This window comes from Xenia sp. Carnegie-2017, unplaced genomic scaffold (assembly GCF_021976095.1).
Source record: "Xenia sp. Carnegie-2017 unplaced genomic scaffold, XeniaSp_v1 HiC_scaffold_23, whole genome shotgun sequence".
Taxonomy (NCBI): domain Eukaryota; kingdom Metazoa; phylum Cnidaria; class Anthozoa; order Malacalcyonacea; family Xeniidae; genus Xenia; species Xenia sp. Carnegie-2017.
The window spans coordinates 2,775,237-2,802,595 of NW_025813486.1; the positions used below are offsets into that span (position 1 = coordinate 2,775,237).

General features: G+C 34.9%; 1 protein-coding gene and 1 pseudogene across 1 annotated transcript; one reads left to right on the forward strand and one right to left on the reverse strand.

Annotated features, from left to right (window-relative positions):
* Positions 1–12,775: 12,775 nt before the first annotated feature.
* On the forward strand, positions 12,776–27,136 carry LOC124448034 (annotated as a pseudogene).
* LOC124448033 lies at positions 18,139–21,449 on the reverse strand. The gene is made up of 3 exons (XM_046999045.1): positions 21,401–21,449; positions 18,480–18,928; positions 18,139–18,429 (listed from the first exon to the last, which is right to left on the reverse strand). Exons 1-3 carry the CDS (start codon positions 21,447–21,449, stop codon positions 18,139–18,141), a joined length of 789 nt encoding a protein of 262 aa, XP_046855001.1.
* Positions 27,137–27,359: the final 223 nt, after the last annotated feature.

Genomic DNA, 27,359 nt, shown 5'->3' on the forward strand with positions numbered 1-27,359 from the left:
TTCTGTGGTTCGCCCACTTACGAACTCTCAAAGTACTTGACTGACATACTGCAACCACTTACAAACAAATCCAAACACAAGCTGCAATCCACTGAAACTTTCATTAAAAAACTGAGCACTGTACAAATACCGGACAACTATATACTAGTGTCTTTTGATGTGAAATCACTGTTCACCAGTATTCCACTTAATCTGGCACTTACTTGTACAAAATTCCTCATTACAAACACCACGGACGTACTGCCATTACCGACAGAAGACATTATGGAGCTACTGGAGCTCTGCCTCACCTCCACTTACTTCCAGTACAAAGGTACACACTACAAACAATTACATGGAACAGCAATGGGCTCACCCGTTTCTGTTGTAGTTGCTGAAATTGTAATGCAATCTATAGAGGAACGGGCGCTCACGACTTACAAACATGCACTACCTTTTTGGTTTCGCTACGTAGATGACACAATCACAGCACTGCATGCAGACGAGATTGATGACTTTCTCACTCACATCAACAAACACAACAGCCAAATACAATTTACCAAAGATGTTGAAGAAAACGGAACTCTTCCTTTTCTCGACTGTTTGGTAAAACATGACAATCAAAACTACGAACAACAGTTTATCGCAAGCCAACACATGCTGACAAGGATTATGTGCTTTGTTATAATAGTTTCTTTGTAGAAACTATTATAACAAAGCACATAATCCCTTTGAAGCCCATGGATGCTTTCGTTCATGATGAAAGAGTCATATTGTATAAGGAGGCTCGCGTTCATCACGAGAGCTATGAGAAAGTTACATTGTAAAGGTAAAAGTAAAACGTATAAACATGCTTAGAGTTTGTTTAAATTATAATTCAAAAGGCAGAAATTGTTTGAACCTTTAAAGTATCTTTGGACGTTCTAGTTTCTTTAATGAGAAGAATTCTTGTAAAGAAAAGAGACAAATTTTAAAAACAAAAAATCCCGTTTTCGGTCCGTGCCTCCCGATACCCGTGATAGTTGAGCACTAGAGCGTCGCATGTTAACTAAGAGAACCACATAATCCTTGTTTGTTTGCCATGAAGCATATGGATGGTTTGCTCGTGATACATGAGAAACAGTAAATGGGAGAGTTAAATCAGAAAGATATAAAGCGATAAAATGGTATAAAACATTTTAAGGTTGTCTTTAATTATAATTGTCACATAAAGACAGGGTCATAAGAAGTTAATTGAAACATTGCTTGGTTTTTTTATGAGAGGAAAACAAAAAGACAAAATTCGAAAGCAAAAAAACCCCGTTTTCGGTCCATGCTTCCCGATACCTTCTTAAGCTCAAGGCACTAGAACGCCGCATGTTAACGTTTCGGTAGGAGATTTCGGCCCCTCCACGCTATCCTACTTGGGAGATGCCAATAGCAAGCTTCCGCCCATCAGCGATTTTCGTTAAAACTTGTGGCTGAGCGAGCTGATTACTCCAAAATCGGTACTAGTACATCCAGTTGGTCGTTACCATGAGCTTGGAGAGTTTGTGGTGTTGACAACACATGCTCAGATTCTCAATTAATTTGTGACAGAGCGAGCTCTGAAATTGGTGCTTGTAAATGCGCTGAGCAAGTTTTCAAAAGTTCCTAAAACCTTGATCTACCCAAGAAAGATCTCAGGTGGTAACATGTTAGCTATGGCTAGTAGTTGATCATCGTCATTTGAGCCTTGTGACACCAGTTCAGTTGACGTTAATTGTCCTGAAGACGTTGAGGAGGTTGCTAGTAAAGCGTCGCCCAAACCAGAAGTTAGTTTTCATGGTATGCTAACGGTTTACGCGAACGTTGTTAGCAGGAAGTTCACATCAAATATTTATGGTCTCGTTCCATCGTCTTCTGAGAAGGTTTCATGTTCATCCTGTATCTTTCTCCAATGTTACAAATGCTTAGTTTTTTATGTTTTTTGAAATTGTCGTTTTAATGACTATTATTTTAGAGCATATACATTGAAGAATCCAGTGGTAGTACAGGTGGGTCATTCCATGTGAAATCAACAAATAGAAATTCAAAATGTCACCCACCCATCCCAGATTTTAACCAAAATTGCACCAATTGGAAGTATAAGTGAGATATGAAAGCACACCAAATTTGAGCTCAATATCTTTATTTGTTCCTGAGATATCGGTTTTTCAATTTTCCACCATTATCGGTGTCGGTTATAGCATTCTTTATGAATGGTACACAAAAATGTATGGTATTTCAACTGTCGTTTTCTATCCTTTAACTCTATATACAGGAAAACTGGTGATATACCATTTTAAGACATGCTGAATCAGAATATGAGGTCAAAAATATCATTACTTGAAAAGAAATGCATATTTTCTATGTTAAACAATGGTATATATATATATATCCCGAAACCATAAAAAGGATCAAATTACAAACCGAAAATTACCCATGTTGGCAATGTAGGACCAAACCCATTTTTGGTGTGGTATATGAATATATAATGAGGATTAATTTCACCAAGTTTTGGCTTGGTGTCTCTTCTTGCTGAAAAATATGCCAACAAATATATGGTTGAACTCCTATGTAATTTCTTAATTTTATGGAACTGTCATATCCAGCATTTGCAATCATCACCTTTAGAAATTGTTATTTGATGTTCAATAATGTTAATATAGTGTTCAGTACTGTACTGTACTTTTCAAGTTATGTTACATGCTATCTGAGTTATTCAGCAAGTGCTTGCTCAATTGTGGATATGTCTTTGTCACTCAGCTTGTATTGTCTTCCCGTTACTGTTACTGGTGCCTCATAATTGGTACAAAACATACATCATCTTTCCTTGGCCAGAAGAAGGATCTTGCTGGGTAGCTTGGATGCATAAACTTGACTTGAACATCATCATGTTCCTTATCTACTACATCAACAAGTCCAACCCAAATTTTCTCATCATATAAGCAAACAATAAAGTCAGACATGTTTGGATCTGCCAGCTTCACTAAGTTTGTCTTTCCCAACACTAGATTAAACTCTAAGGCATACAATTCATCTTCCGAAACACGTTTAGCAGCCATAACACTTTCAGAGAGGGGGGTAAAGTGATGAAAGCCTCTTGTGCCAGGAAGAGTAGTTGCAGTGCTATACCTTGTAGATATGCGTGAGTTCTTTGTAGACTAGCTCTTGCTGTCAATCGTTTCAACGTACCTCCAAGGCCATCGCACGGAGATTTGCCATGGCTTGTAGCAAAGAATGACCATTCACATTTCACATTCAAGTCCTTTTCGTGAAGGCACAAGTTGATAAAGTTCTTATAGTTCTTATATTGTCCTGCACAGCCATCGCTGAAATAATGCACCATACTCAATGTTGTGAAAATCTCATCCTTAATATAATGAACAGTTTGTTTCATGACTTCATAAACAAAGCATGTATCATGATTCAAGTCATCTGAGATGAAACAAAGAGATTTCTCCATAAGTTTATTGTCTTTCATGTAATACAACACAATTGGATGGAGGGTGCACGACTGCTTGTTCCAATGAAATCCTTGGATTTCATCTTGAATTACGAATTGGTAATTCTCAGCAAAATCTCCCAAAACAATTACCTCGTTTTTTTAGTTCTTCCTTACATTTTTTAAGATATTTTGCCTGTGCTTTAGCAATGTAGGAATGGGCTGTGAGGGTGTTAAGTTTCTCAACAAGGAGGGAGATAAAATCCTGACCTGGCATGATCTGCTGGACCAGCTCCGAGCGATCGACATTTGTCCACTGTTGAAACTGTATGGTGCATGGGTCATTCTCATCATCAATTTCAGGTTGAAGCTGCTCTAAAAGGTAGTTCTCCAAATCTTGAGTGTCAGGCGGGAAGTTGGGACAACGGTGAATCATACATTGCTTAGAATCTATGCAGCATACTATCATGTTCATGAGCTCATGGTGATCCTTGTCAAAATTCACAGCGCTCAGCATCAGAACAACATTTTGGTGAATTGTGCACACACAAACAGAATGAGTTCCTGAACAACCAACCAAAACACACCACTTTGGCCTCAAACTACTAAACTTTGAAAATCCTACTTTTATATCTGGATACTTCTCTTTGAATGCAGCATATAATTCTTTCAAGTCACAAAGGAGAAGGCGTTTCTGCTTGTGGACATTCCTTGCAATACTGACACAATCCTTTTTACCCGGCATAAGTCTACTGTATTCATCATCACAGTAGAAATCAGCAACACATCTTTTTGTTTCTTCTGATAAACCTTTTCCTTTCTTTGGCCCTGGTAACTCCAGAATGCCCTTTTCTTTTACCAATTTCCTTGCTTGCCTGACCATATAAGCAGAAACATTAAATTCATTTTTCGTTTTTTCAATCGACCACGAAGGTGGTGCAATGGTGAGTATTTGGATTTTCTGTTGTCGGTTACAAGACTGCATTTTGCTTTTCATTAGATCGACAAGACAATCTAAGTTGTCTGCTTTTTCTTCAGTTGATCGTAATTGTCAGGTTGGCTGCTTTCTGATGGGTCTAGATTTTCTGAACTAACACCAATTACTTTTGCAACTAGTTTTTGAGCAGTAGATTCTTGTTCTTTAAGTTTATCTCGAAACTGTTGGAGTTTTCGTTTACCCAAAGTAACTTTGGAATGAGAAGGAACGCCATGTAACTTTATTGGGCTCAAATCCACCTCTTTAAAACTTGTGTCAAGCTCATGTCTGCTTACAGTCATTTCTTCTCTGTATATACAGGACATGGTTTCTTTATCACTTTCGCTATCTGTCTGTGAATCTGGTTCAACTGGACAGAGCTCATCCATCTTATTTGTTGCAGCCTCCAATTTTCTAGTAAGTTCCTTTCGACAAGTTCGGCAGATCTTCTTCCCAGGAATGACAGATATGTTAATGCTATTAAAATCCTCAGCAATGTTCAGAGACACCTCCCGCAGTGAACCTTTGACTGGTTTTTGGTGCTTATTAAATGGGTTGCAGCAGCTTCTTTGATGGTATGAATATTTTCTAAGAATTAACTGCTCATGATGGAGACAAATTTCATCATCATTTCAAGCTTCTTTGATGGTATGAATATTTTCTAAGAATTAACTGCTCATGATGGAGACAAATTTCATTACCTGCTCTGCTGTTAGATCACTGAACGATCTTAGGTCAGTTGACCGGGTATGAACAGCTAAGTGACACTCTTTTTCAAGGTGATTTCCGATAGAACACTTCTTCAAGTTTTCTGTTGAAGACATTTTTTTTTGTAAGAGAAAATAGAGATTTGAGAGTAAACTAAATAGTGATTGTAGAGCAGCAAACGAGTAAAACACGTGTAATGAAGTTTTGGATTGTGAAACTTCGAACACTTGTGTCAGTGATTTGTATTTAAATGAAAGTTATTGTGTACCAGCATACAGAAATTAAAAAAAAACCCATTGAAATATTACAAAAAACCAGATTTTTTGACATATTCCAGCAGAATTTTCAGGAAATTTCAACACTATCTTTTTGGCGAATTTTTCAGCAAGTAGAAGAGACACCAACCCAAAACTTGGTGAAATTAATCCTCATTATAAATTCATAAACCACACCAAAAATGGGTTTGGTCCTACATTGCCAACATTGGTAATTTTTGGTTTGTAATTTGATCCTTTTTATGGTTTCGGGATATATATATACCATTGTTTAAAATAGAAAATATGCATTTCTTTTCAAGTAATGATATTTTTGACCTCATATTCTGATTCAGCATGTCTTAAAATGGTATATCACCAGTTTTCTTGTCTATAGAGTTAAAGAATAGAAAACGACAGTTGAAATACCATACATTTTTGTTGACCAATTATAAAGAATGCTATAACCGACACCAATATTGGTGGAAAATTGAAAAACCGATATCTCAGGAACAAATAAAGTTATTGAGCTCAAATTTGGTGTGCTTCATATCTCACTTATACCTCCCATTGGTACAATTTTGGTTAAAATCTGGGATGGGTGGGTGACATACATTTGTTGATTTCATATGGAATGACTCAGGTATTTTTAACATTTTTTTGTAGAAAAACTCTCCAGTTTCAATTCTTCAAAATTTCTCATCTTAATTTTCATCTTTAGTTTAGAATCCTTTCGATACGAGGAATGCTCGGGATTTGTGGTACTTTATACGATATATTGAATTTAAGTTTTATAGCTTTAATAACTCTTATCTGTCCATCGTAACTTTGCTATAATTCTATGGATAAATTATGTTTTTATACTTAATAGATTATTGGTGATCATACTTCACCTGAAGATGTTCAGCAAGAACGACGTATGAAGATACTGTCGTTAATTAACAATATAGCCCGGGAAAAAGGGTTAAATGGCCAAAATTATAAATTTAATGGTTGTTCCAGACCAATTGGAATGGGCATGATCAATCAATTCTCGACTTGTTATTTCCATAATAACTCAAATGTATTTATTTTCAAATATCTTAGCTTATTAAATCTTATCTTTGTAGAAACTATTATAACAAAGCACATAATCCCTTTTTTCCATGAAGCCCATGGATGCTTTCGTTCATGATGAAAGAGTCATATTGTATAATGAGGCTCGCGTTCATCACGAGAGCTATGAGAAAGTTACATTGTAAAAGTAAAAGTAAAACGTATAAACATGCTTAGAGTTTGTTTAAATTATAATTCAAAAAGGCAGAAATTGTTTGAACATTTAAAGTATCTTTGGACGTTCTACTTTCTTTAATGAGAAGAATTCTTGTAAAGAAAAAGACAAATTTTGAAAACAAAAAAATCCCGTTTTCGGTCCGTGCCTCCCGATACCCGTGATAGTTGAGCACTAGAGCGTCGCATGTTAACTAAGAGAACCACATAATCCTTGTTTGTTTGCCATGAAGCATATGGATGGTTTGTTCGTGATACATGAGAAACAGTAAATGGGAGAATTAAATCAGAAAGATATAAAGCGATAAAAAGGGTATAAAACATTTTTAAGGTTGTCTTTAATTATAATTGTCACATAAAGACGGGGTCATAAGAAGTTAATTGAAACATTGCTTGGTTTTTTTATAAGAGGAAAACAAAAAGACAAAATTCGAAAGCAAAAAAAACCCGTTTTCGGTCCATGCTTCCCGATACCTCCTTAAGCTCAAGTCACTAGAACGCCGCATGTTAACGTTTCGGTAGGAGATTTCGGCCCCTCCACGCTATCCTACTTGGGAGATGCCAATAGCAAGCTTCCGCCCATCAGACCCTGAGATCACCTGCGATAGGCTTTGCTCAGTATACGCAGGGCACAGAGGCTGTCGTTGCTCACAGGCAACAATCACCAAACGAGATGTGTATGAACTTTTGAAAAGGCCCGGCTCCCAGAGGGTTAAACATTCATGTGGAACAAATACATATAATGACATGCTCAACACTATTTATAAAGATACTATTCACTTCAAGCCACATATAAACCACTAGGCGTCATGGAAAGTAGATGTTGTTCATATGAGATGGAACAAGACTTTAAACATTGACGACAAGTATAAAGATTTGTGATTGTGCCATGCAAAATAAAGTTGTTGCCTTTAACTCTCCTCAATGACAAGTTACCGAAACACGTCTCATTTGATTGCAAATTTATCTAAACGTGTTGATAAAAAATCAAAACCGCCAACATCTGAATGCTACTAAACAAGGACATACCGCACATATTTAAACATTTGAAAGCCACGATGTACAGATATATACTATCAGTATTACGTCTTAAATGTTGATATCAGCAGCAAAAAGAAATTTAAAAGAGGAAAACCCTTATGAAATGTGTTACACACGTAGCTACTTGTTTCGATATCATGTATGAAAATAGATCCTACGGCTGGAAACTACAAATGTAAGTGACTAAACTGACGATAAATGATATTTTGTTTTTGGATTTATCTCTATGGTTCTTGTGAAAATCTCAATGGTTTTTATTAATGCTACTGAGTTTTGGTTTATTTCTTCAATGTCACATTAGTCATAATTGAATATATGTAATGAATATAAATACATTAAATTTGCCATCTGTCTCCAATGCACTATGTGGTTGAGTGCATAGAAGTGCAGTTTTCAAAGATTAAGGTGTAGACTTGCAACGAACGAGAGCCGTAATTGTTTTTTGCTAGTTTTTCTACGACTCTCTACTATATTTTTAGTAGTAGAACCTCGGGAAAACAGAACGCCCTTAAATTCTCTCTTAACCTTAACTTAGCAACATATGACTGCAAGATTCAATGAATATTTGGACAAAATTAAAGTCTAGTTTATAAATTCATTATCGTCTTATGAATCTTAACCTAAAACATCACGCATCTTTGCTTTGCATAGGTTATCGCATAATTTTGATTATAATTATCCGACAGCTGATAAATTTTAATATAAAGCCGTCAATGTATCCGTGAAATGCAAAGCCATACGGCTTCAGTTTATCTTACCCGTCGGCTTCAGTTTATTTTACCAGGTATATTTAGGGCGTGGATTCAAATACTTTCTTCTTATTAGTCTGTTTCCTCGTCGAGGTCTCGTTGCTTCAAGGTCGATTACTTTGAGCATAGTTTGAATAGCCAAATAACGTACTAGCACGTTATACTTAGATTGCAAAAGCCTCCAAATAGTTCTACATCCAGGCATAATACCGCATTCATTGAGTTCTCGTAAAATATATTGTCTGATACGATCTTCATTGACAACATTCCTGCGTCAACGCAACACGTACAGTTTCAACTTATTTAAAAGAGCACTACTTGAATTAGAAATGCTAAGGAATTTATCGAGTAAACTCAAAATAGTTTACTTCTGGTTGCGTTCGTGTATTTCTGTTTGTGTTGTGATTCTGCGCATGCATAAAATAACCTTTTATAAAGTTAAGTAAGAAAAGCTGTTGTTTTTTATGCAGTAAAGGACCGTAGCATGTTGAAATTTAGCAAATATGGAAGGACGTTTGAAAACGTGAGACTCTATCGTTAGAGATTAGACTTTAAATTTGTATTGGTGAAACATAGTGTGTCTTTGTCGTAGACTCGTAGAGCAACACTTTGTTTGTAACCAATGCTAACTCAGGGTTACGCATTAGCAACAATGAGATGGATGTTAGTAACGTTAGTAACGTCAAGTTTTGAAAAAGTAACAAATGTTTAATTTATGCACGCCGCATGACCAATTACAAACGTGTAATGAATGAGTTAGTGGTCAAGAATACTTGTATAAGAGTTTGTATGCACGTCGTTTTCCAGAAGTAATCTCAACTTAAAGGAGTAAAATGACCACGACAAACAACATGGTAAATGTGCCGATACTTTAAGCCGTGAAGAACCTTTAAATCGACACCTCACTAAAATTGCAATGTCAACATAGTTCTAACTTTCAAAATCAAAAAGAAATAACTTTTCTGAAGTTCTTGACATGTTTAGAAGGTTAATTTTAGGGGTGGTCATGGTAGGAAAAACTTGCATAACATCAATATTTACAGAGAGAATTACTATGTACCATCACTGGTCAAATGTAAAGTTTGCATAAATTAACCAATATTGTTGGCAGAGATTGAATTTTCATATTTTCAAAAAAAAAATCACATGAGATAAAAAGGAACATTTAACCACAGTATAAAGAACATACAGTATAGCCAACTCCATTGAATTTTTCGCGCCACGCATATCTTATTACGCATGTGATTACCATATTGGCTGCCAGTAAATTGCATTGTGTGACCAATAGGATTGACGATATGGCAAACGGCAGCCAGTCGACTAAGAGCTTGTTCACATGAACCCGGTAACATGGATTCAGCGAGGCATAGAATGATTTTAATCATTGAAAAGAGTTGAAGCTTTAAGCGCAAAATTTACAACCTTTCCTTAAGCGTCATAAGTCATTTTAGTCGTAATTTTCAAATCAAGCTAAATTAGTTGTCTTCATTTTAAAGGTTTTGTGAATTTTCAAAGTCATAGTACAGAGAAATTAAATTTTTGTTGTGAAGTAATTAATCTTTTCCATTTGCCAAAATGTTTTAACGCTTCCCTGAATCCCGGCTGCCGGGCTCGTGTGAACCAGCCCCTAATTAAATATACAGCAGCCAGTTGCACAGCAAAGTGGCCCTACTGTATATTCCTATATTGTGATTTAACTCACTCTAAGCATTTATTTTTTTGAAATCGTAAATGCGCTCTGGGGGTGTTTTTTCCCTTACTGGTACCACTAATCTTTTAAATTTGCCTACTGAGACTCAACTACAATGTGTTTCTCATCGTTACTACACATCTGAGACAAGCATTATCTTATTTTCATTACATTCTTTACTCTTGTGTCTGCAGTGTTTTTTTTATCATAAGTTACTATTATTCCGTGTAGTTGGAGTTTGAAAATTATTCATAATTTACCATGGCTTATTAAATAACAAAGGATTTTTATAATATGAAATGACTTATGCAATAATTTATTTGTATGGATCTTTGATTATTGAAATGAAAAAAACATTTGCATTTTCGAAAATCGTATCTTAAGCATTAACCTTCAAATCCTGTCTTAGATAATAAATCCTCAACTCCTGAGTTAAAACTTTTGAAACTCTATTACATTTAGCAGTAGTCCTTTGGAATTTGACTAATCTTAATGTTATTATGTACTCTGCATGAGGTTCTTATTAATGTATTTTTATTTCTATAACAATTGTTTTTAGTCAATGATCTATATTTAGTTATATAACTGAGATGTTCAACATAGACACACTATAGAAGAACATACAGTAGAGACAATTTAATGAAATTTTTCGTGCCACACATATCATATTACGCATGTGATTACCATAGTGGCAGCCAGTCAATTGCTTTTTTTTACCAATAGGAATGATGAAATGCCTAACGACAACCAGTAATGTAATTAAATATACAGCAGCCAGTTGCACACGAAGTGGACCTACTGTATATTCCCCATACTGTGACATAGATGTCATTATTGTTTCATAATACTGTTTGTTGAAGTAGATCCTGAATTATTTTACTTTAATTGCATCCTTTACTGTTATATATAAAGTGTTTTTTATTGATCATAAGTATTTACAATTGCGTGCAGTTGATAATTAAAATGTATTGATAATTTACAATGGGTTATTCAATAACAAAGGTCTTTTTATAATATAAACTGATTTCTGAAATAATATACATGTATGGAATTTTTGATTAATGAAGGGAAAAAATCCATTCACAGTTAAGAAAATCGTGCATTAATCATTGGCATTCAAATCCTGTCTTAGATAGATGATTCTCCATTCCTGAGTTAAAAATTATGAAACTTTATAAGACTTAGCAGTAGTCCTTTGGAATTTGAATAATGTCAATGTCATTATGTACTCTGCATGAGATTCTTATTTATGTATTTTTATTTCTATAACAATTGTTTTAAGTCAGTGATGTATACTTAGTTATACAACTAGAATGTTCTACATAGATGTCATTAATGTTTTATAATACTGATTGTTGAAAGGGATCCTGACTAACTCTTCATCTTCGTTCACTATTTAAATGTGTTTATATAACAAAACTTACATGGATAAAATATTGATTTAACAAAAAGGTATGAAATATGATCATCATTTTTAAACTGATATGTATGTGGTTGCGTTCTTTATATTAATCACTCACATTTGTAAAGTATGTGACATGTAAAGAACTAAAGCAAACATAATTATGTCTACACGGTCGTCATGTATGAAGTCTTATTTCTAAAACGTGGTAATTTGTCAAAAGTAAATCGAGATTATGAAACTATATTACTAACTTTACATAACAAATTAGCTAAAGCAACATCTCGATAAAGTATGACTAAATATGCATGAGAAATCATATCTAAATTCATATACCAACTTTCTAATTATTCACAATAAGCTGCATGGTAAAGGAAAGCAAAACCTTTTCAAAGGTATGGGAGAGTTAAATAGCATATTTGTCTATGGAAAAATAGAATATGTTAAAATTTATGTAGGGAGGATGGCATGTCCAATCATGCATCACCTCCATTTTTGCCGACGCCACTTTTGACTAATCGCTGTGTGTCTAACAAAATGTTGTTAATTGTAATAAGAAAACCATTCATTTTAAAAGTAAGAACATTTGTAAAATAAGCAAATGTTGAACACAGGAAGAATGTATTTACACAGAAAAAGACGCAACCAAATCTATTTTTGGAAATGTTGATTTATGCAACACAGTGAGCTTTTAAATTTATACTTTGATCATGTTTGATTAATTTTAAGGTTTATTTTCATTGCAACCTTTATTGTTGTATCCACAGTGTCTTTATTGATCATAAGTAATTATAATTGCGTGCAATTGATGTTTTCCATGTTTCATAATTTTGGTTTATTTAATAACAAAGGTCTTTAAAAATAAGAACTGACTTACGCAAGAATATACATGTATGGAATTTTTGATTAATGAAGGAAAAAAATCCATTCACACTTGCGAAAATCGTGCATTAATCATTGGCATTCAAATCCTGTCTTAGATAGATGATTCTCTATTCCTGAAGTAAAAATTATGAAACTTTATAAAACTTAGCAGTAGTCCTTTGGAATTTGACTAATGTCAATGTCATTATGTACTCTGCATGAGGTTCTTATTTATGTATTTTTATTTCTATAACAATTGTTTTTAGTCAGTGATGTATACTTAGTTATAGAACTAGAATGTTCCACATAGACGTCATTAACGTTTTATAACACTGTTTGTTGAAGGAGATCCTGACTCACTCTTCATCTTCGTTCACTATTTAAATGTGTTTATGTAACAAAACTTACATGGATAAAAGATTGATTTAACAAAAAGGTATGAAATATGATCATCATTTTTAAACTGATATGTATGTGGTTGCGTTATTTATATTAAATCTCTATTTGTGAGATATGTGACATGTAAAAACTAAAGCAAACATAATTATGTCTACACGGTCGTCATGTATGAAGTCTTATTTCTAAAACGTGGGTAATTTGTCGAAAGTAAAGCGAGATTATGAAACTATATTACTAACTTTACATAACAACTTAGCTAAAGCAGCATCTCGATAAGTATGACTAAACATGCATGAGAAATCATATCTAAATTGATATACCAACTTTCTAACTATTGACAATAAGCTGCATGGTAAAGGAAAGCAAAACCTTTTCAAAGGTATGAGAGTGAAATAGCATACTTGTTTGTGGAAAAATGGGAATATGTTAAAATTTATGTAGGGAGGATAGCATGTCCAATCATGCATCACCTCCATTTTTGCCGACGCCACTTTTGACTAATCTCTGTGTGTCTAGCAAAATGTTGATAGTTGTATACAACAAACCATTTCTTTTAGAAATAAGAAAATTTGAAAAATAAGCAAAAGTTAAACACAGGAAGAATGTATTTACACACAGAGGAAGAACTCGACCGAATCTATTTTTAAAATGTTGATTTATGCAACACAGAGCTTTCAAAACTATACTTTAGATCATATGTTAGTTTAACAGTGTTAAAGTTTACTTTCATTGCATTCTTTACTGGATAATTTACAATGGGTTATTCCATTGCATCCTTTACTGATAATTTACAATGGGTTATTCCATAACAAAGGTCTTTATATTATATGAACTGACTTTTGCAATAATATACATGTATGGAATGTATGATTAGCTAAGTGAAAAATCGATTTAAAGTTTTAAAAAATTGTGTCTTAATCATGCATTGACATTCAAATCCTATTTTAGAAAGGTGATCCTTTATTCCTGAATTTAAACTTGTTAAACTTTATATTATTTAAAGTAGTCCTTTGGAATTTGACTCATTTCAATGTTATTATGTACTCTGTATGATTCTTATTTATGTATTTTTATTTCAATAACAATTGTTTTAGTAGTGATGTACACGTAGATATAGAATTTGAATGTTCTACAGAGATGTCATTAACGTTTTATAAAATTTAAGGAGATCCTGTCTTACTCTTCATCTTCGTTCTTTATATTAAATCTCTCATCTTTTGTTAGGTATGTGACATATAAAGAAGTAAAGCAAGCTTAATTTGGACGACGAGATCGACAGATATGAAGTCTTACTTCTAAAACAAAGGTAATTTTACAAAAATAAAGCGAGATTTATATCTACATTAGCCGACCTAAAAATTAGCTAAAGAATAATCTAGATAAAGTATGAATAAACATGCATGAGAAATCATATCAAAGTTGATATACAAACTTTTAACTATTGACCATAAGCTGCATGATAGGTAACTGTGAAACCTGTTCAAAAGTATGGGGAAGAATAGCATGATTGTATTTTCTACATGTAGGACGCTGAATTTTCTTTACGTACCTTTGCATCCATCTTTAGTGGATACAGTTTCTGAAGAGGCCTGCTTATGTGCAGTGGCTTTCCCTTGCTAACAACTTTAACTTCCGCTCCTCTAACTATATTATCTTTTCCCTTGATCAAACTCTCGATTCTTGCTATTTTCCAAAATCCTCCTTTCAAAATTTTCTCAAACACAAGAACCACATCACCTACTTTCGGACACAAACTACCTTAACTTTTCCATTCTTATGACACTACCTCCAACTTGTTAAGCATTCCTTCCTTCACCTGGACCAAAAATGCTTTCTCAATTTCGCTAAATACGTCGTTAATAGTATGCTGAGTTCTTTCGTCTGGAATAGATATTTATCCTCTTCCAAACATAAGATGCGCAGGAGTCAGTACATCTACATTCACTTCATCTTCATATACATAGTCAATAGTCAAGAGTTTAACGTACCTTGTACCTCAACTAATATTGTTAACAATTCTTCCTTGTTCAATTTAGCGTTACCCAACACCTTCCTCAGACAGCCTTTCACCAATGCTGCCATTCTTTCAAAAAATCCACCCCACCAGATTGTCCTCGCCAAATTAAAGTTCCATATTAACTGATTGTCTTCCAATCATAATTTTACCTCCTTACTTCGATAATTTCCCTTCAATGCTTTCTCAGTTGCTTTAAATATTTTGGCTTTGTCCGAAACAATTAGCGAGGCTGCTTCCAATTTAGCAGTAAATCTTCGCATGCTATTCAAAAAACAACGTGCACTTAAACTATCAACTAAATCAAGACAAATTGTTCTTGTAACACAGCAGGAAAATAATGCGATGCGTACTTTAATTTGACTAAATTTGGCAAATTTCATCACACAATCTTTATCAACCACTTGTGTGTTAGCCAATACTGTCTTCCGGCTTCCCCAAGACTTTCTTCTGAAGTTTTAACCTCTTTTGGCATTGGCCAATCACACTGGGGACCTGACAACTACTTCGGTTCCTTCCACCAAAGTTTACTTTCCTTGAATTGTAATGCCATAAACCCCCATGAACCTAAGTCCGCAGGGTTGTCTACACCAGGACAGTGTTTCCAATTATCCTTCCTGCTCAATCTTAAAATCTCCTTAACTCTATGGCGCACAAACTTTTTCCATTCTCCCCTATTACCCATCCAGCTCAATGCAGTCATACTGTCCAACCAACAGTATGTACCATTAAATTGAACGTAACCTTCTATGGCCAACTTCACTGTGTCCACCAACTGTGCTAATATTCTAGCTGACATCACTAATAGTGTGGGAATTGTCTGCAACTTTATTGGCACTATCCTTGTTTTCGACGTAAGCAACTCTACGTGGTAGGCACCATTTATCTCTGTCACAAAATATACGATCGCACAGCATGCCTTTTGGCTGGCATCTGCGTACCCATGCAAGTAACACTTTACCTTACCAAGTAAATTACCATTCACACATCTCGCCACAACTAAATCCCTGACTCTCTCTAAATCTACTATCCATCTCTCCCAACGTTTTTCTTGTCACCTTCCAGCTCATTATCTCATTCAGCTTTCTCAATACACAGCTCCTGAAACAATAACTTAGCACAAACTACAACTGGACTTATAATAACTAAGGGATCGAATAATCCTGCAAGTATACTTAGTATATTTTGTTTACTTGGGATGATTGCCTTTGCTCTTTCAGCCAATTTCCAGAGGCTAATTACAAAGTGATTGGACTTGTACACTCCCATCCCAATCTTAGTACTTTCTCAAAACTTCCACTGATACTATTTTCTCCAACTGATGCTTTGGCATAAGTTTGCTAATTAACCACTTCGAATTACTAAATTCTGCCCTTCTTTCCTCTAAAATTCTTCTTTCTCTTGTTTCTATTTCTTTCAAAACATTCTCATCGCCATTTCATAAGCCTTAATCCTCCCGCAGCCAATCGCTCACTTACTGACTCATACAACCTTATTACTTTTTTCTTGGATTTTTCTTCAGACACAGGATAATCGACATAAAAGCTATCTCTGAATTTTTTAACACATTCCTTGTCTATCTCTATGAATAAGTCTAAATGATACTGCAGAGTTACATTCAACAAAAATGGAGAGCAGTTAACCCCAAACACTACTCTACAAAATCGGTATTCTACAGGTTTCACTCTCTCGATGTTTATGTCATCAATCCATAAAAATCTTAGGCAGTCCCTGTCCAAAGTATCAAATTCTATATTCAAAAATGCGTTTTCAATATCTGCCACTAAAGCGACTCTCTTCTCTCTAAACTTTATCAAAACATGAAAGAGCAATGGTGCTGATTTGGGTCCCACATGCAAGAAGTCATTGAGCGAGGAAGCCTTGGGTGACTCTTTACACGATGCATCATAAACAACTCTTATCTGAGTTGTTTTGCTTCCCTGCGAATAACTGCATGATGCGATAAATAATGTATTTTATTAGCTTGCTCCAGTTCTATCACTGGTTCTATAATACCCTTCCTCAATTGATCTATGATTGTCTTATCATACTCTTCTGGTTACCTTCTGGTTACCATTTCTGGTTACCTTTTCAGCTGTACTAACTGACCTTTAATCTTCTTAAGCTTATGCTGTAATTTGTGTAATCTAAACTATGTCCTTCTTTCCAAGGCAATATGGCACTGTATTAGTTACCATTAAACATAATAGAATCCCTTAAAGATTTATGAACTTCATATTCATCTGCTATTCCTAAAGTTTCAAAATCCCACAAACGGTTGAAGTTCTTATCTAAACTTAAACTTCCTGAACTTTCATGCGCAATGAAGTTTACTTGAGTGTGCATGTTATCCAAATCAATTCTCGCTTTCATGAGGCCGGACAACACCCAACCTAACTTAGCAAACACAGAAACTGGCTCATCTACCTGCCCCAAAACAACATTGCCTTCCTGAAACCACCAATGATAATCTGCTCCAATCAGAACTTCAATATCTAAAACTTCCTTATCCTTGCAAACATCTGAAAACCACAGACCCTTTAAATGTGAATAATCCATCTTTCTTAACTTTACATGTTCATTCCTAATTTGAGATATACAGTCTACACTATATGCCTCGATGCTTACACTCTCTCCCTTTGTAACTGACAACTCTCGCAACTTACCTTTAGCCTTCTCTTAAGAAAAAGGCTTGATTTCTATCCATTATTTCCTACTAGCCTGAATACCTGCTCCCTGTATAATCTTTCTATTCACAAATGACTTGTGACTTCTTGAATCAAATAACACTCTGACCCTAACACGTCCCTTATCTCCTATAATAAAAGCCTGTGCTGTCTGTAATGCTATCCTACAATGAGATCCCAGAAAAGAATGGTTGGTTTAAATATGACCTGTAAGAATCCCATTGGTTTCACAGTTGACCTATGGTGTGCCTTCCCACATGCATTACATTTATCATTACTATTCTTACTGACATGTCCTTTCTTCAAGCAAATAAAACGTCTTCCGTACTTACGAATGAGTTGTTTTCTCTCAGTTACAGTGGTTATTTTCTTACATTCCTCTGTGTTCCCCGAGACAATAAACGCATTTTCTTTTCGCTTTACCGTTCCTTGACACCTAGTTGCAACTCTCAGGCTTCGCGTGCAGTGTTGATGTTGACCCCATATGTCTTTGTCGCGACTTTTCTCGTTGTTTCTCCCCATCCTATCTTTTGGTTTTCTCGCCGATCAATGTGTGAGCTTCTCGAAACTCCAACTTTTTAAGAATTGCGTTTAACGCATCTTTCATAGACCATTTCCGTGAAATCGAATCTCTTGTTATTGTCAATGGAAAAGCGTCAGGCTACTTCGCATTGACTTCCGGTATTAGAATTGAAGAATAAACGGCTTCGTCCACTCCTAAGGCCTTTAAATTCCGGTAGCTTGTTTCGCAGGTGTCGTATAACTGCCGAAACTTGTCGATGTCTCTTTCGTCGGTTACGGGTTTTACATTCATTAAATCCTGGATATGCGCTTTCTTGATCACGTTCTTTTTCCCGTATCTTCGTTTTAACAATCCTACAGCTTCGTGATAGTTCTCTGAAGTTAGGGGAAATCCCGATATTGTCGATCTTGCAGGCTCGGGTAATGAATCCTTAAATATGCAAATTTGTCTACGTCAGCCAATCCGTCATTGTTATTCACTGCACTATCAAACGAATCCAAAAACTCTTGCCATTCTTGCAGCCCTCCGCTAAATTTCTTTACTTCCACATTTAGGAGTTTTGCTCTTATAACTCTGCGCGTCTCACTACTCAAACTGCTGTTTAGCGTGCCATTTAATGCCGTTGTTGCCGTTTCAACTGTGACATTAGACTCCTTGACGATGTCGCTCACATCCATAATTGCTTGCTTGAATTCTGCACGTATCTCGCCCGTAACTTCAATTTCTTTTCCCAATTCTTCTTCTGCATTTTCCTCATTACTTTTGCTCAGCATATCGATAATCGCGTCATTAAGGATTTTCAATGTTGCGATTTTGTCGTTCAATCCATCTCGTAGTTGTCTCAGTTCGTTTCTATCGATCTCGCCGTCAGTTTCTCTTATTTTCTCTTTTAATTTATTAGCACTTTTCCTCGCTGATCTTCTATGTCCTGCGCGCACCCGTTACTTTCTCATTAATTCATCCACTCTGCTATTGAACTAACAAACTTGAATTTCCATATAGATCTCCAACTAAAATATCTCCGACTTGAAGAGCCACGTGTAGCAATTTTCTCCTTTGCACGTTAGCACAAAGCAGTTATACGTCTGCCGATTCGTTTTTGGGACTGTATACTATCCTACTGTATGCGCAGTCGACACACAATTCTCAATTTTACTCAATATAACTATTGCACATCACAGATAATCTTAAACATGTCATGCTTTTACATTCACAGCGTCAGAAGAACCCTGACTTTCAACGTGTCACAACTAATAAAGTATTAACATAAGTTCCTATTCCCGTTCTTCCATAAATTCCTAGTAACAATTATCAATTAGTTATTTACATAAGTTCCGACAATTAGATTTCAAATACATATTCCATTATGGTGCAGTCAATTTTGAAACAAAGAATTAAACCTATTTGAGGAAATATTTTCATTGGCTTATAGTCCCTTCAAATTTACAACATACACGAAAAAAACACATTAAGGTACGCTAGACACATAGTATCTTATGATCATTACTAAATATGGCGACAGTCTCATTTTCCCAAGGTAGTACTGTATTTAAAATCTTAAATATAAATGTTGTCAAAGACATTTTTAATAAAACGATAATTCAGTTCAAGCAACAACATCCACGCTAAATCAACAACATCCTCTCAGTGACGTGCTATACGGGGCTGGATCCGTGGCTCCCTCAGATGTTGATTTTTAGGAGGCGCTGTAATGAATAAGTGCGTCAAATTTTCAAATTGTATTGGAGAAACGCATTTGGCCTTATACGGTTAGAATGATTTCACTCCTTAAAGTCCACGAAATTGCATTTTAGAGCTTCTTAATAAAGAATTTTCCCTGGGAGCATTTACCCCCGGATTCCTAAAACACGACTCCCACGTTAGGTTCTCGGCTTAGGCTTTAACCCCCTTTTTAAAGTGTATATATTTGGGGGTCATTTTCAGTAGTAGCTGACTGCCCCCCTGGAGTGTTCCTAGAACGCAACTGATCCCCCCCTATATTAAACAAAATTATTCAAAATACCTGTTAACCAAACAGAACTTTGTCGAACCAATTAAAATTTGCTTGCAAAGTGTCTTCATTTGACGGCCGCCATGAATTCTCCGTTTCAAAAAAATGTGTTAAATTTTACTTTTCTTACATAAAATACATCACGAAGAAGCCATTGACTGACTTTTAAGCTTAAGCTTCGTTTAACGGCTCACATATTTCATTTTCAATGGGAAATGTTGCACATTGCCCCAGATTACGATACGTTAATGTGACTTATATAAATCAACGGCCACGAGATAAGTTCCTTTCCCATAAATCAATATTAAACGTTCATCTCCATTAATTACTTTCGTTGGCTTTCTTAACTCTTCATAGTCCGATAAATAGTCATTTTCAAACGTCATATGCTAAGTGGCACCAGAATCAATTATCCAAATAAATCTATTCTTTTTTATTTGTGATAAATGACACCAAATCAATATTTTCTTGATAATCTTTTATGGCACAATGTGCTGACTTTTTTCCTTCGTAGCGGAAATAACAGATTAAATTGTTCTTTTTTTTGTAGACAATAATATGCAAAATATCCTCATTACTGACATATTTATTTATAAGAATGCTGGTGTTCAGTTTTGTTTTGCTGTACTTTTTTCTCCTTTTACCCTAAATGATCAATGAGCAGCGTCAGTCTTTTCATCTTTTGGTATTTAGTATTAGATCTGCATTATTCTGTAACATTCCTTTAACGTTTTGCATCTTTGCATGTTTTGCTTTCAAAATTTATGTCGAATTCTAGAGGCAAAAGATTTTGTGTTTCGCAAGTTACCTGCCTCCCCGAATCTGAATTTACAACGCAAAGTGTCCTAGGTTTAAAGAACATAATGTATCACAGTTCGCTACGACAGTCAACTAGATTACGCTTAAAAAAAATGAAAGTTTTCTTAACAAGTCCTGGCCTATTATCCCATTGGTTAACAGAAATCAATTTTACTTCACGTCACGCGACCTGGATTATTATGATGGTTTATTTTCCAACATGTGCTAGTAACAAGGATATGTAAAATAAATTCGTAGCACCTTGTCAATTCAAGACAAAGTTATTTTAATATTGTAAATTATCTCTAGAAACAAGTCCCCTCTTCACTTTTTGCCGAAGGAACTATTTCCCCTCTCACTTTTTAAACCATACAGCTTTTTTCTTTACTAAGTCCACTTTGATCAACATTCACCAGACATATTAGAAATGCTAGTATTTTGAGATGGGCGCTTTTTCTTTGCTGTTTCAATTCCTACAAAGCACGTTAAATTAAATAGTCTAATTTTGAATGGCACGCATGTCAGTTAAGGTATGTAAGATAAAGTGTGAATTAACTTGTCAAGTAACAATCAACTGATGTATAGAATTACCGTCAAGTACAGAGGTATCTCTAGCATTTCTAACTTGGATTTTCGCCATTACAAACGACATTTGACATCGACGATCCAAAGACATAAAAATCTAACACTCGCAATGTCTGTCTTGTAACACGTCACATGTACTATCCAGTGGAATATCATGTTGCTTTTAATGTTTTGTTGAAAAGCTGCTGTAATTGGCAAAAGCTGTAGCATTATCTCTGCCACTTAGTAGTTGTCTATGTCTAAATTTGTATTAATAGCATGCTTTTGGTGAAGTTGAATTTATAAACGAATAAATAAGTTCGATTTCATCATGTAAATCCTCGACTTTAACGAAGAGTGATATATGATGTAGGTCGAAATTTCAAAATTGATGATTTTAACTGTCTTGTTTATACATCATATTCTTTTTTAGATGGAATCAAGAGAAAGCAGAAATCTTTTTTACATCAGAAGAGTAATTAATGTGGTACAAACGGAACTTGCTCAATTTTTCATCAAAGAGTGGAACTCTCGTTACACATCAACACATGGAGAATGGGATGATACCAAAAATAGTGGCAAAATATTTTGCACTTTAGAATCGGGTAGGAGGTTGGATAAAAACCTACAATTAAAATATCAGGAGGGAGACACAAGTAAATGGGACTGCACAACATTATTCAATGCTATACTTTTTTCAAAATCGATTGGGACATCTTGATAAAAACAAAGGATGCTGTTGATGCACTTCGTGTTGAAAGAAACAAAGAAGCACATTGGCATGAAAGCGAATACTCAGATGATGATTTTGATGATATAGTCAATATAATTGAAAAATCATTTCAAGATTTGAAATTTTCCCTCGATGAAATCAATAAAATAAAAAATCATCGTAACAGTTTTAATTCGTTCCAAGTGCTTCCTTCAAAACCCAATCATTTTTTTGTTGAACGCACTGAATTACAAGATAAAATCATAAACGATCTTGAAAAATTAAGGAATGACAACAATAACGAACTGACATATTTCTACATCACTGGTAATCCTGGCAGTGGTAAATCTCAACTGGCGAGACAGGTTTGTGAAAAAATATCGTGTGATTGGAAAAATAAAACTTCGTTTGTAATGACTCTCGATGGGAAGAATGTGGAATCTCTTTTAAAATCTTACTGTGACCTTGGAGACCGCTTAAACTGTAACAAGTATATGGTTGAAAAATTTAAAGATGAAAATTCGTCCGCCAAAGAGAAAATCAAGAACCTTCGCTCGTTAGTGTCTGCTCGATTGAAATTCTGGCAAAATTGGTTGATAATTGTCGACAACGTTGTGCAACTGAGCGAAATTTCTTCGTTACTACCACAAGTAGGTGATCACATGTGGAAAAATGGACAACTAATAATAACTGTTCAGAATACAGATGCTGTACCTCACGATGAGTTGTCCAGCAAACGTATTTCTATCAGTAAAGGATTAAATGACAGAGAATGTTGTCAATTGTTGAATTCTTACACTAAAGATGAAAATACTGATGATCAATTGTTGAATGAAGTATCGCACGCATTAGATCGTCAACCGCTGGCTTTGGCTGCTACTGGTTATTATGTCAGTCTTGTAAACAAAGAAAACTGCTCATTTACTTGGAGACAATATTTAAAGAAAATATCTTCAGAAGAAGAAGAAAACATGGACGCCATTTTTGTTAAATTTAACTCGGTATATCCTAGAAGTATGTTACAAGCTTCACTTTTAGCTGTCAAACAAAGTGCAGAAGAATCGTCAATATTGGCACTGGCTATTAGCTTTTTTTCTATGATATCATTTGATCCTTTACCACGAGAAATTATGGTTTATTATGTTCAAAAAAGTGATCCCAAACAAGCTGAGGAAGATATATGTCTTTGTTTAGACGAATGCTCGTTGTTCTTGCATTCAGAAAATAATGACATTAGTCTACATCGCATTGTTCACAAAGCAATTGTTGTTTATCAATCAGAAGATTCAAATGAAGATTATGAAATGGAAACTAACGTTGATCAAATATCTAAAGCACTTTACATGTTTAAAGGGAGAGACGACGAAATAAAATTAATGCCACATCTTGAAAAAATTGTTCAATTATTAAAGACCAACAAGTCAAAAATCAACATGAACACTTTACAAGTTTTCCAATATTTTGTTGACAGATTAAGACATTTTGGAAAATACGATCTTGCTCTTGAACTATTGGATAAATTTAAATCAGAAGAATCTAGTTATGACAAAGCTTGGTATTTTAATATCCTCGGTGTTTTATACCAAGACACCGGGAAATATAGCAAAGCTAAAAATCATCATGAAAAAGCTCTGGAAATTCAAAAACAATCGTTAGGTCCAAATCACGTTGATGTCGCTGCGTCTTTAAACAATCTTGGTATTCTGTTTTTTAAAACTGGAAACTACGACAAAGCTATAGTGTTTTTCGAAAAAGCACTTGAAATTCGAAAACAATCGTTAGGTCCAAATCATGTTGATGTCGCTGCGTCTTTAAACAATCTTGGAATGGTGTTTCATAAAACTGGAAACTACGACAAAGCTATAGAGTTTTACGAAAAAGCTCTGGAAATTGAAAAACAATCATTAGCTCCAAATCATGTTGATGTCGCTGCGTCTTTAAGCAATCTTGGAATGGTGTTTGATGAAACTGGAAACTACGACAAAGCTATAGAGTTTTACGAAAAAGCTCTGGAAATTCAAAAAAAATCGTTAGGTCCAAATCATGTTGATGTCGCTTCGTCTTTAAACAATCTTGGAATGGTGTTTGATAAAACTGGAAACTACGATAAAGCTATAGAGTTTAATGAAAAAGCTCTGGAAATTCGAAAACAATCGTTAGGTCCAAATCATGTTGATGTCGCTGCGTCTTTAAACAATCTTGGTTTGGTGTTTGATAAAACTGGAAACTACGACAAAGCTATAGAGGTTCACGAAAAAGCTCTGGAAATTCGAAAACAATCGCTAGGTCCAAATCATGTTGATGTGGCTGGGTCATTAAACAATCTTGGTATGGTGTTACATAAAACTGGAAACTACGACAAAGCTATAGAGTTTCACGAAAAAGCTCTGGAAATTCAAAAACAATCGTTACGTCCAAATCATGTTGATGTCGCTATCTCTTTAAGCAATCTTGGTGTGGTGTTACATAAAACTGCAAACTACGACAAAGCTTTAGAGTTTTTCAAAAAAGCTCTGGAAATTCGAAAACAATCGTTAGGTCCAAATCATGTTGATGTTGCTTGGTCTTTAAACAGTCTTGGTAGTGTGTATAATAATATTGGAAACTACGACAAAGCTATAGAGTTTTACAAAAAGCTCAAAAACAATCGTTAGGTCCAAATCATGTTGATGTCGCTGCGTCTTTAAACAATCTTGGAATGGTGTTTGATAAAACTGGAAACTACGTAAAAGCGATAGAGTTTAATGAAAAAGCTCTGGCAATTCGAAAACAATCGTTAGGTCCAAATCATGTTGATGTCGCTGCGTCTTTAAACAATCTTGGTTTGGTGTTTGATAAAACTGGAAACTACGACAAAGCTATAGAGTTCACGAAAAAGCTCTGGAAATTCGAAAACAATCGTTAGGTCCAAATCATGTTGATGTCGCTGCGTCTTTAAACAATCTTGGTGCGTGTTACATAAAACTGAAAACTACGACAAAGCTATAGAGTTTTAGAAAAGCTCTGGAAATTCTAAAACAATCGTTAGGTCCAAATCATGTTGATGTCGCTGCGTCTTTCAACAATCTTGGTACAGTGTTTGTAAAGACTGGAAACTACGACAAAGCTATAGAGTTTTACAAAAAAGCTCTGGAAATTCGAAAACAATCGTTAGGTCCAAATCATGTTGATGTCGCTGCGTCTTTAAACAATCTTGGTGCGGTGTTACATAAAACTGAAAACTACGACAAAGCTATAGAGTTTTTAGAAAAATCTCTGGAAATTCAAAAACAATCGTTAGGTCCAAATCATGTTGATGTCGCTGCGTCTTTAAACAATCTTGGTACGGTGTTTGTAAAGACTGGAAACTACGACAAAGCTATAGAGTTTTACAAAAAAGCTCTGGAAATTCGAAAACAATCGTTAGGTCCAAATCATGTTGATGTCGCTACGTCTTTAAACAATCTTGGTGCGGTGTTAAATAAAACTGAAAACTTCGACAAAGCTACAGAGTTTTTAGAAAAATCTCTGGAAATTCAAAAACAATCGTTAGGTCCAAATCATGTTTATGTCTCTGCGTCTTTAAACAATCTTGGTACGGTGTATCTAAAGACTGGAAACTACGACAAAGCTATAGAGTTTTACAAAAAAGCTCTGGAAATTAAAAAACAATCGTTAGGTCCAAATCATGTTGATGTCGCTGGGTCATTAAACAATCTTGGTTTGGTGTTTGTAAAGACTGGAAACTACGACAAAGCTATAGAGTTTCACGAAAAAGCTCTGGAAATTCAAAAACAATCGTTACCTCCAAATCATGTTGATGTCGCTATGTCTTTAAACAATCTTGGTTTGCTGTTTTATAAAACTGGAAATTACGACAAAGCTATAGAGTTTCACGAAAAAGCTCTGGAAATTCGAAAACAATCGTTAGGTCCAAATCATGTTGATGTCGCTAGGTCATTAAACAATCTTTGTGTGGTGTTACATACAACTGGAAACTACGACAAAGCTTTTGAGTTTTTCAAAAAGCTCTGGAAATTCGAAAACAATCGTTAGGTCCAAATTATGTTGATGTTGCTGGGTCTATAAACAATCTTGGTATAGTGTTTGAAAAAACTGGAAAATACGACAAAGCTATAGAGTTTTTTGAAAAAGCTCTGGAAATTCAAACACAATCGTTAGGTTCAAATCATGTTGATGTCGCTATGTCTTTAAACAATCTTGGTGCGGTGTTTGAAAAAATTGGAAACTACAACAAAGCTATAGAGTTTCATGAAAAAGCTCTGAAAATTCAAAAACAATCTTTAGGTCCAAATCACGTTGATGTTGCTGGGTCTTTAAACAATCTTGGTATAGTGTTTGAAAAAACTGGAAACTACGACAAAGCTATAGAGTTTTACGAAAAAGCTCTGGAAATTCGAAAACAATCGTTAGGTCCAAATCATGTTGATGTCGCTGTGTCTTTAAACAATCTTGGTTTGGTGTTTGATAAAATTGGAAACTACGACAAAGCTATAGAGCTTCACGAAAAAGCTCTGGAAATTCGCAAAAAAAACGTTAGGAACTACTCAGTTTAATGTGGCTAAGTCTTTTAAACATTCTAGGTGTGATGTATTATGAAACTCGGGAATATGACAAAGCTTTAGATTTATACTTTAGTAGCTACGTGTTTCAAAGAAAATTGTGCCTTCCATATTATGTTAAGCCTATTTTTACACAGAGACCATAGGAGCAAGGCTTCCACCTGCCGAGTGAACAAAACTTAACAAAACAATTTCAGTATGCACTTTATGAGGTAAAATGAGCCTAAAGATGTAATGGTCCTTGTCTATGTATAGTTTCATTGATATCTAGTCAATAAACTTACTCTACAGCCTAGGAATCATCCTAAGTAGAACTTAAAACTGCCCATGCCCTGAATCTGACATTTTCCTTTAGACTTTATTTTTAAAGTATTTTTTTTTATGTTATAACCAAGTAGTAATTTTTATAACTTTATTGTAGGATTCACAAATATACTAAAGTATATTTGAATGACCGAATTGTATGACATAAATTATGTTAGATAAAAATCATAAAGTCATTTTCTTATTTTTTCGATGCATTTCGTAATTTTTTACCCAGCTCCATAAGCCAATGACCATATTCCAGGTTCCTATAATTTCCAAGGGGTACACCTTTCATACCATAAATACCACCCCACCAAGCTGCAGCCAATATTCCTGTACTGTCACAATTTCCACCATGAAACATAGAGTAAGAACACAATTGAAACCAGGAATCTTTAGCCATCAT

What these genes read in the sequence shown, in the direction of transcription:
- LOC124448033 (XM_046999045.1), bottom strand. Translation starts at nt 21,449, where the DNA reads ATGGCGAAAATCCAAGTTAGAAATGCTAGAGATACCTCTGTACTTGAC. An exon ending in AGATACCTCTGTACTTGACG is followed by an intron (nt 18,929 to 21,400) that starts GTAATTCTATAC and finishes GGGTGCGCGCAG; the next exon opens with GACATAGAAGATCAGCGAGG. An exon ending in TGGATTCGTTTGATAGTGCA is followed by an intron (nt 18,430 to 18,479) that starts GTGAATAACAAT and finishes TGCATATTTAAG; the next exon opens with GATTCATTACCCGAGCCTGC.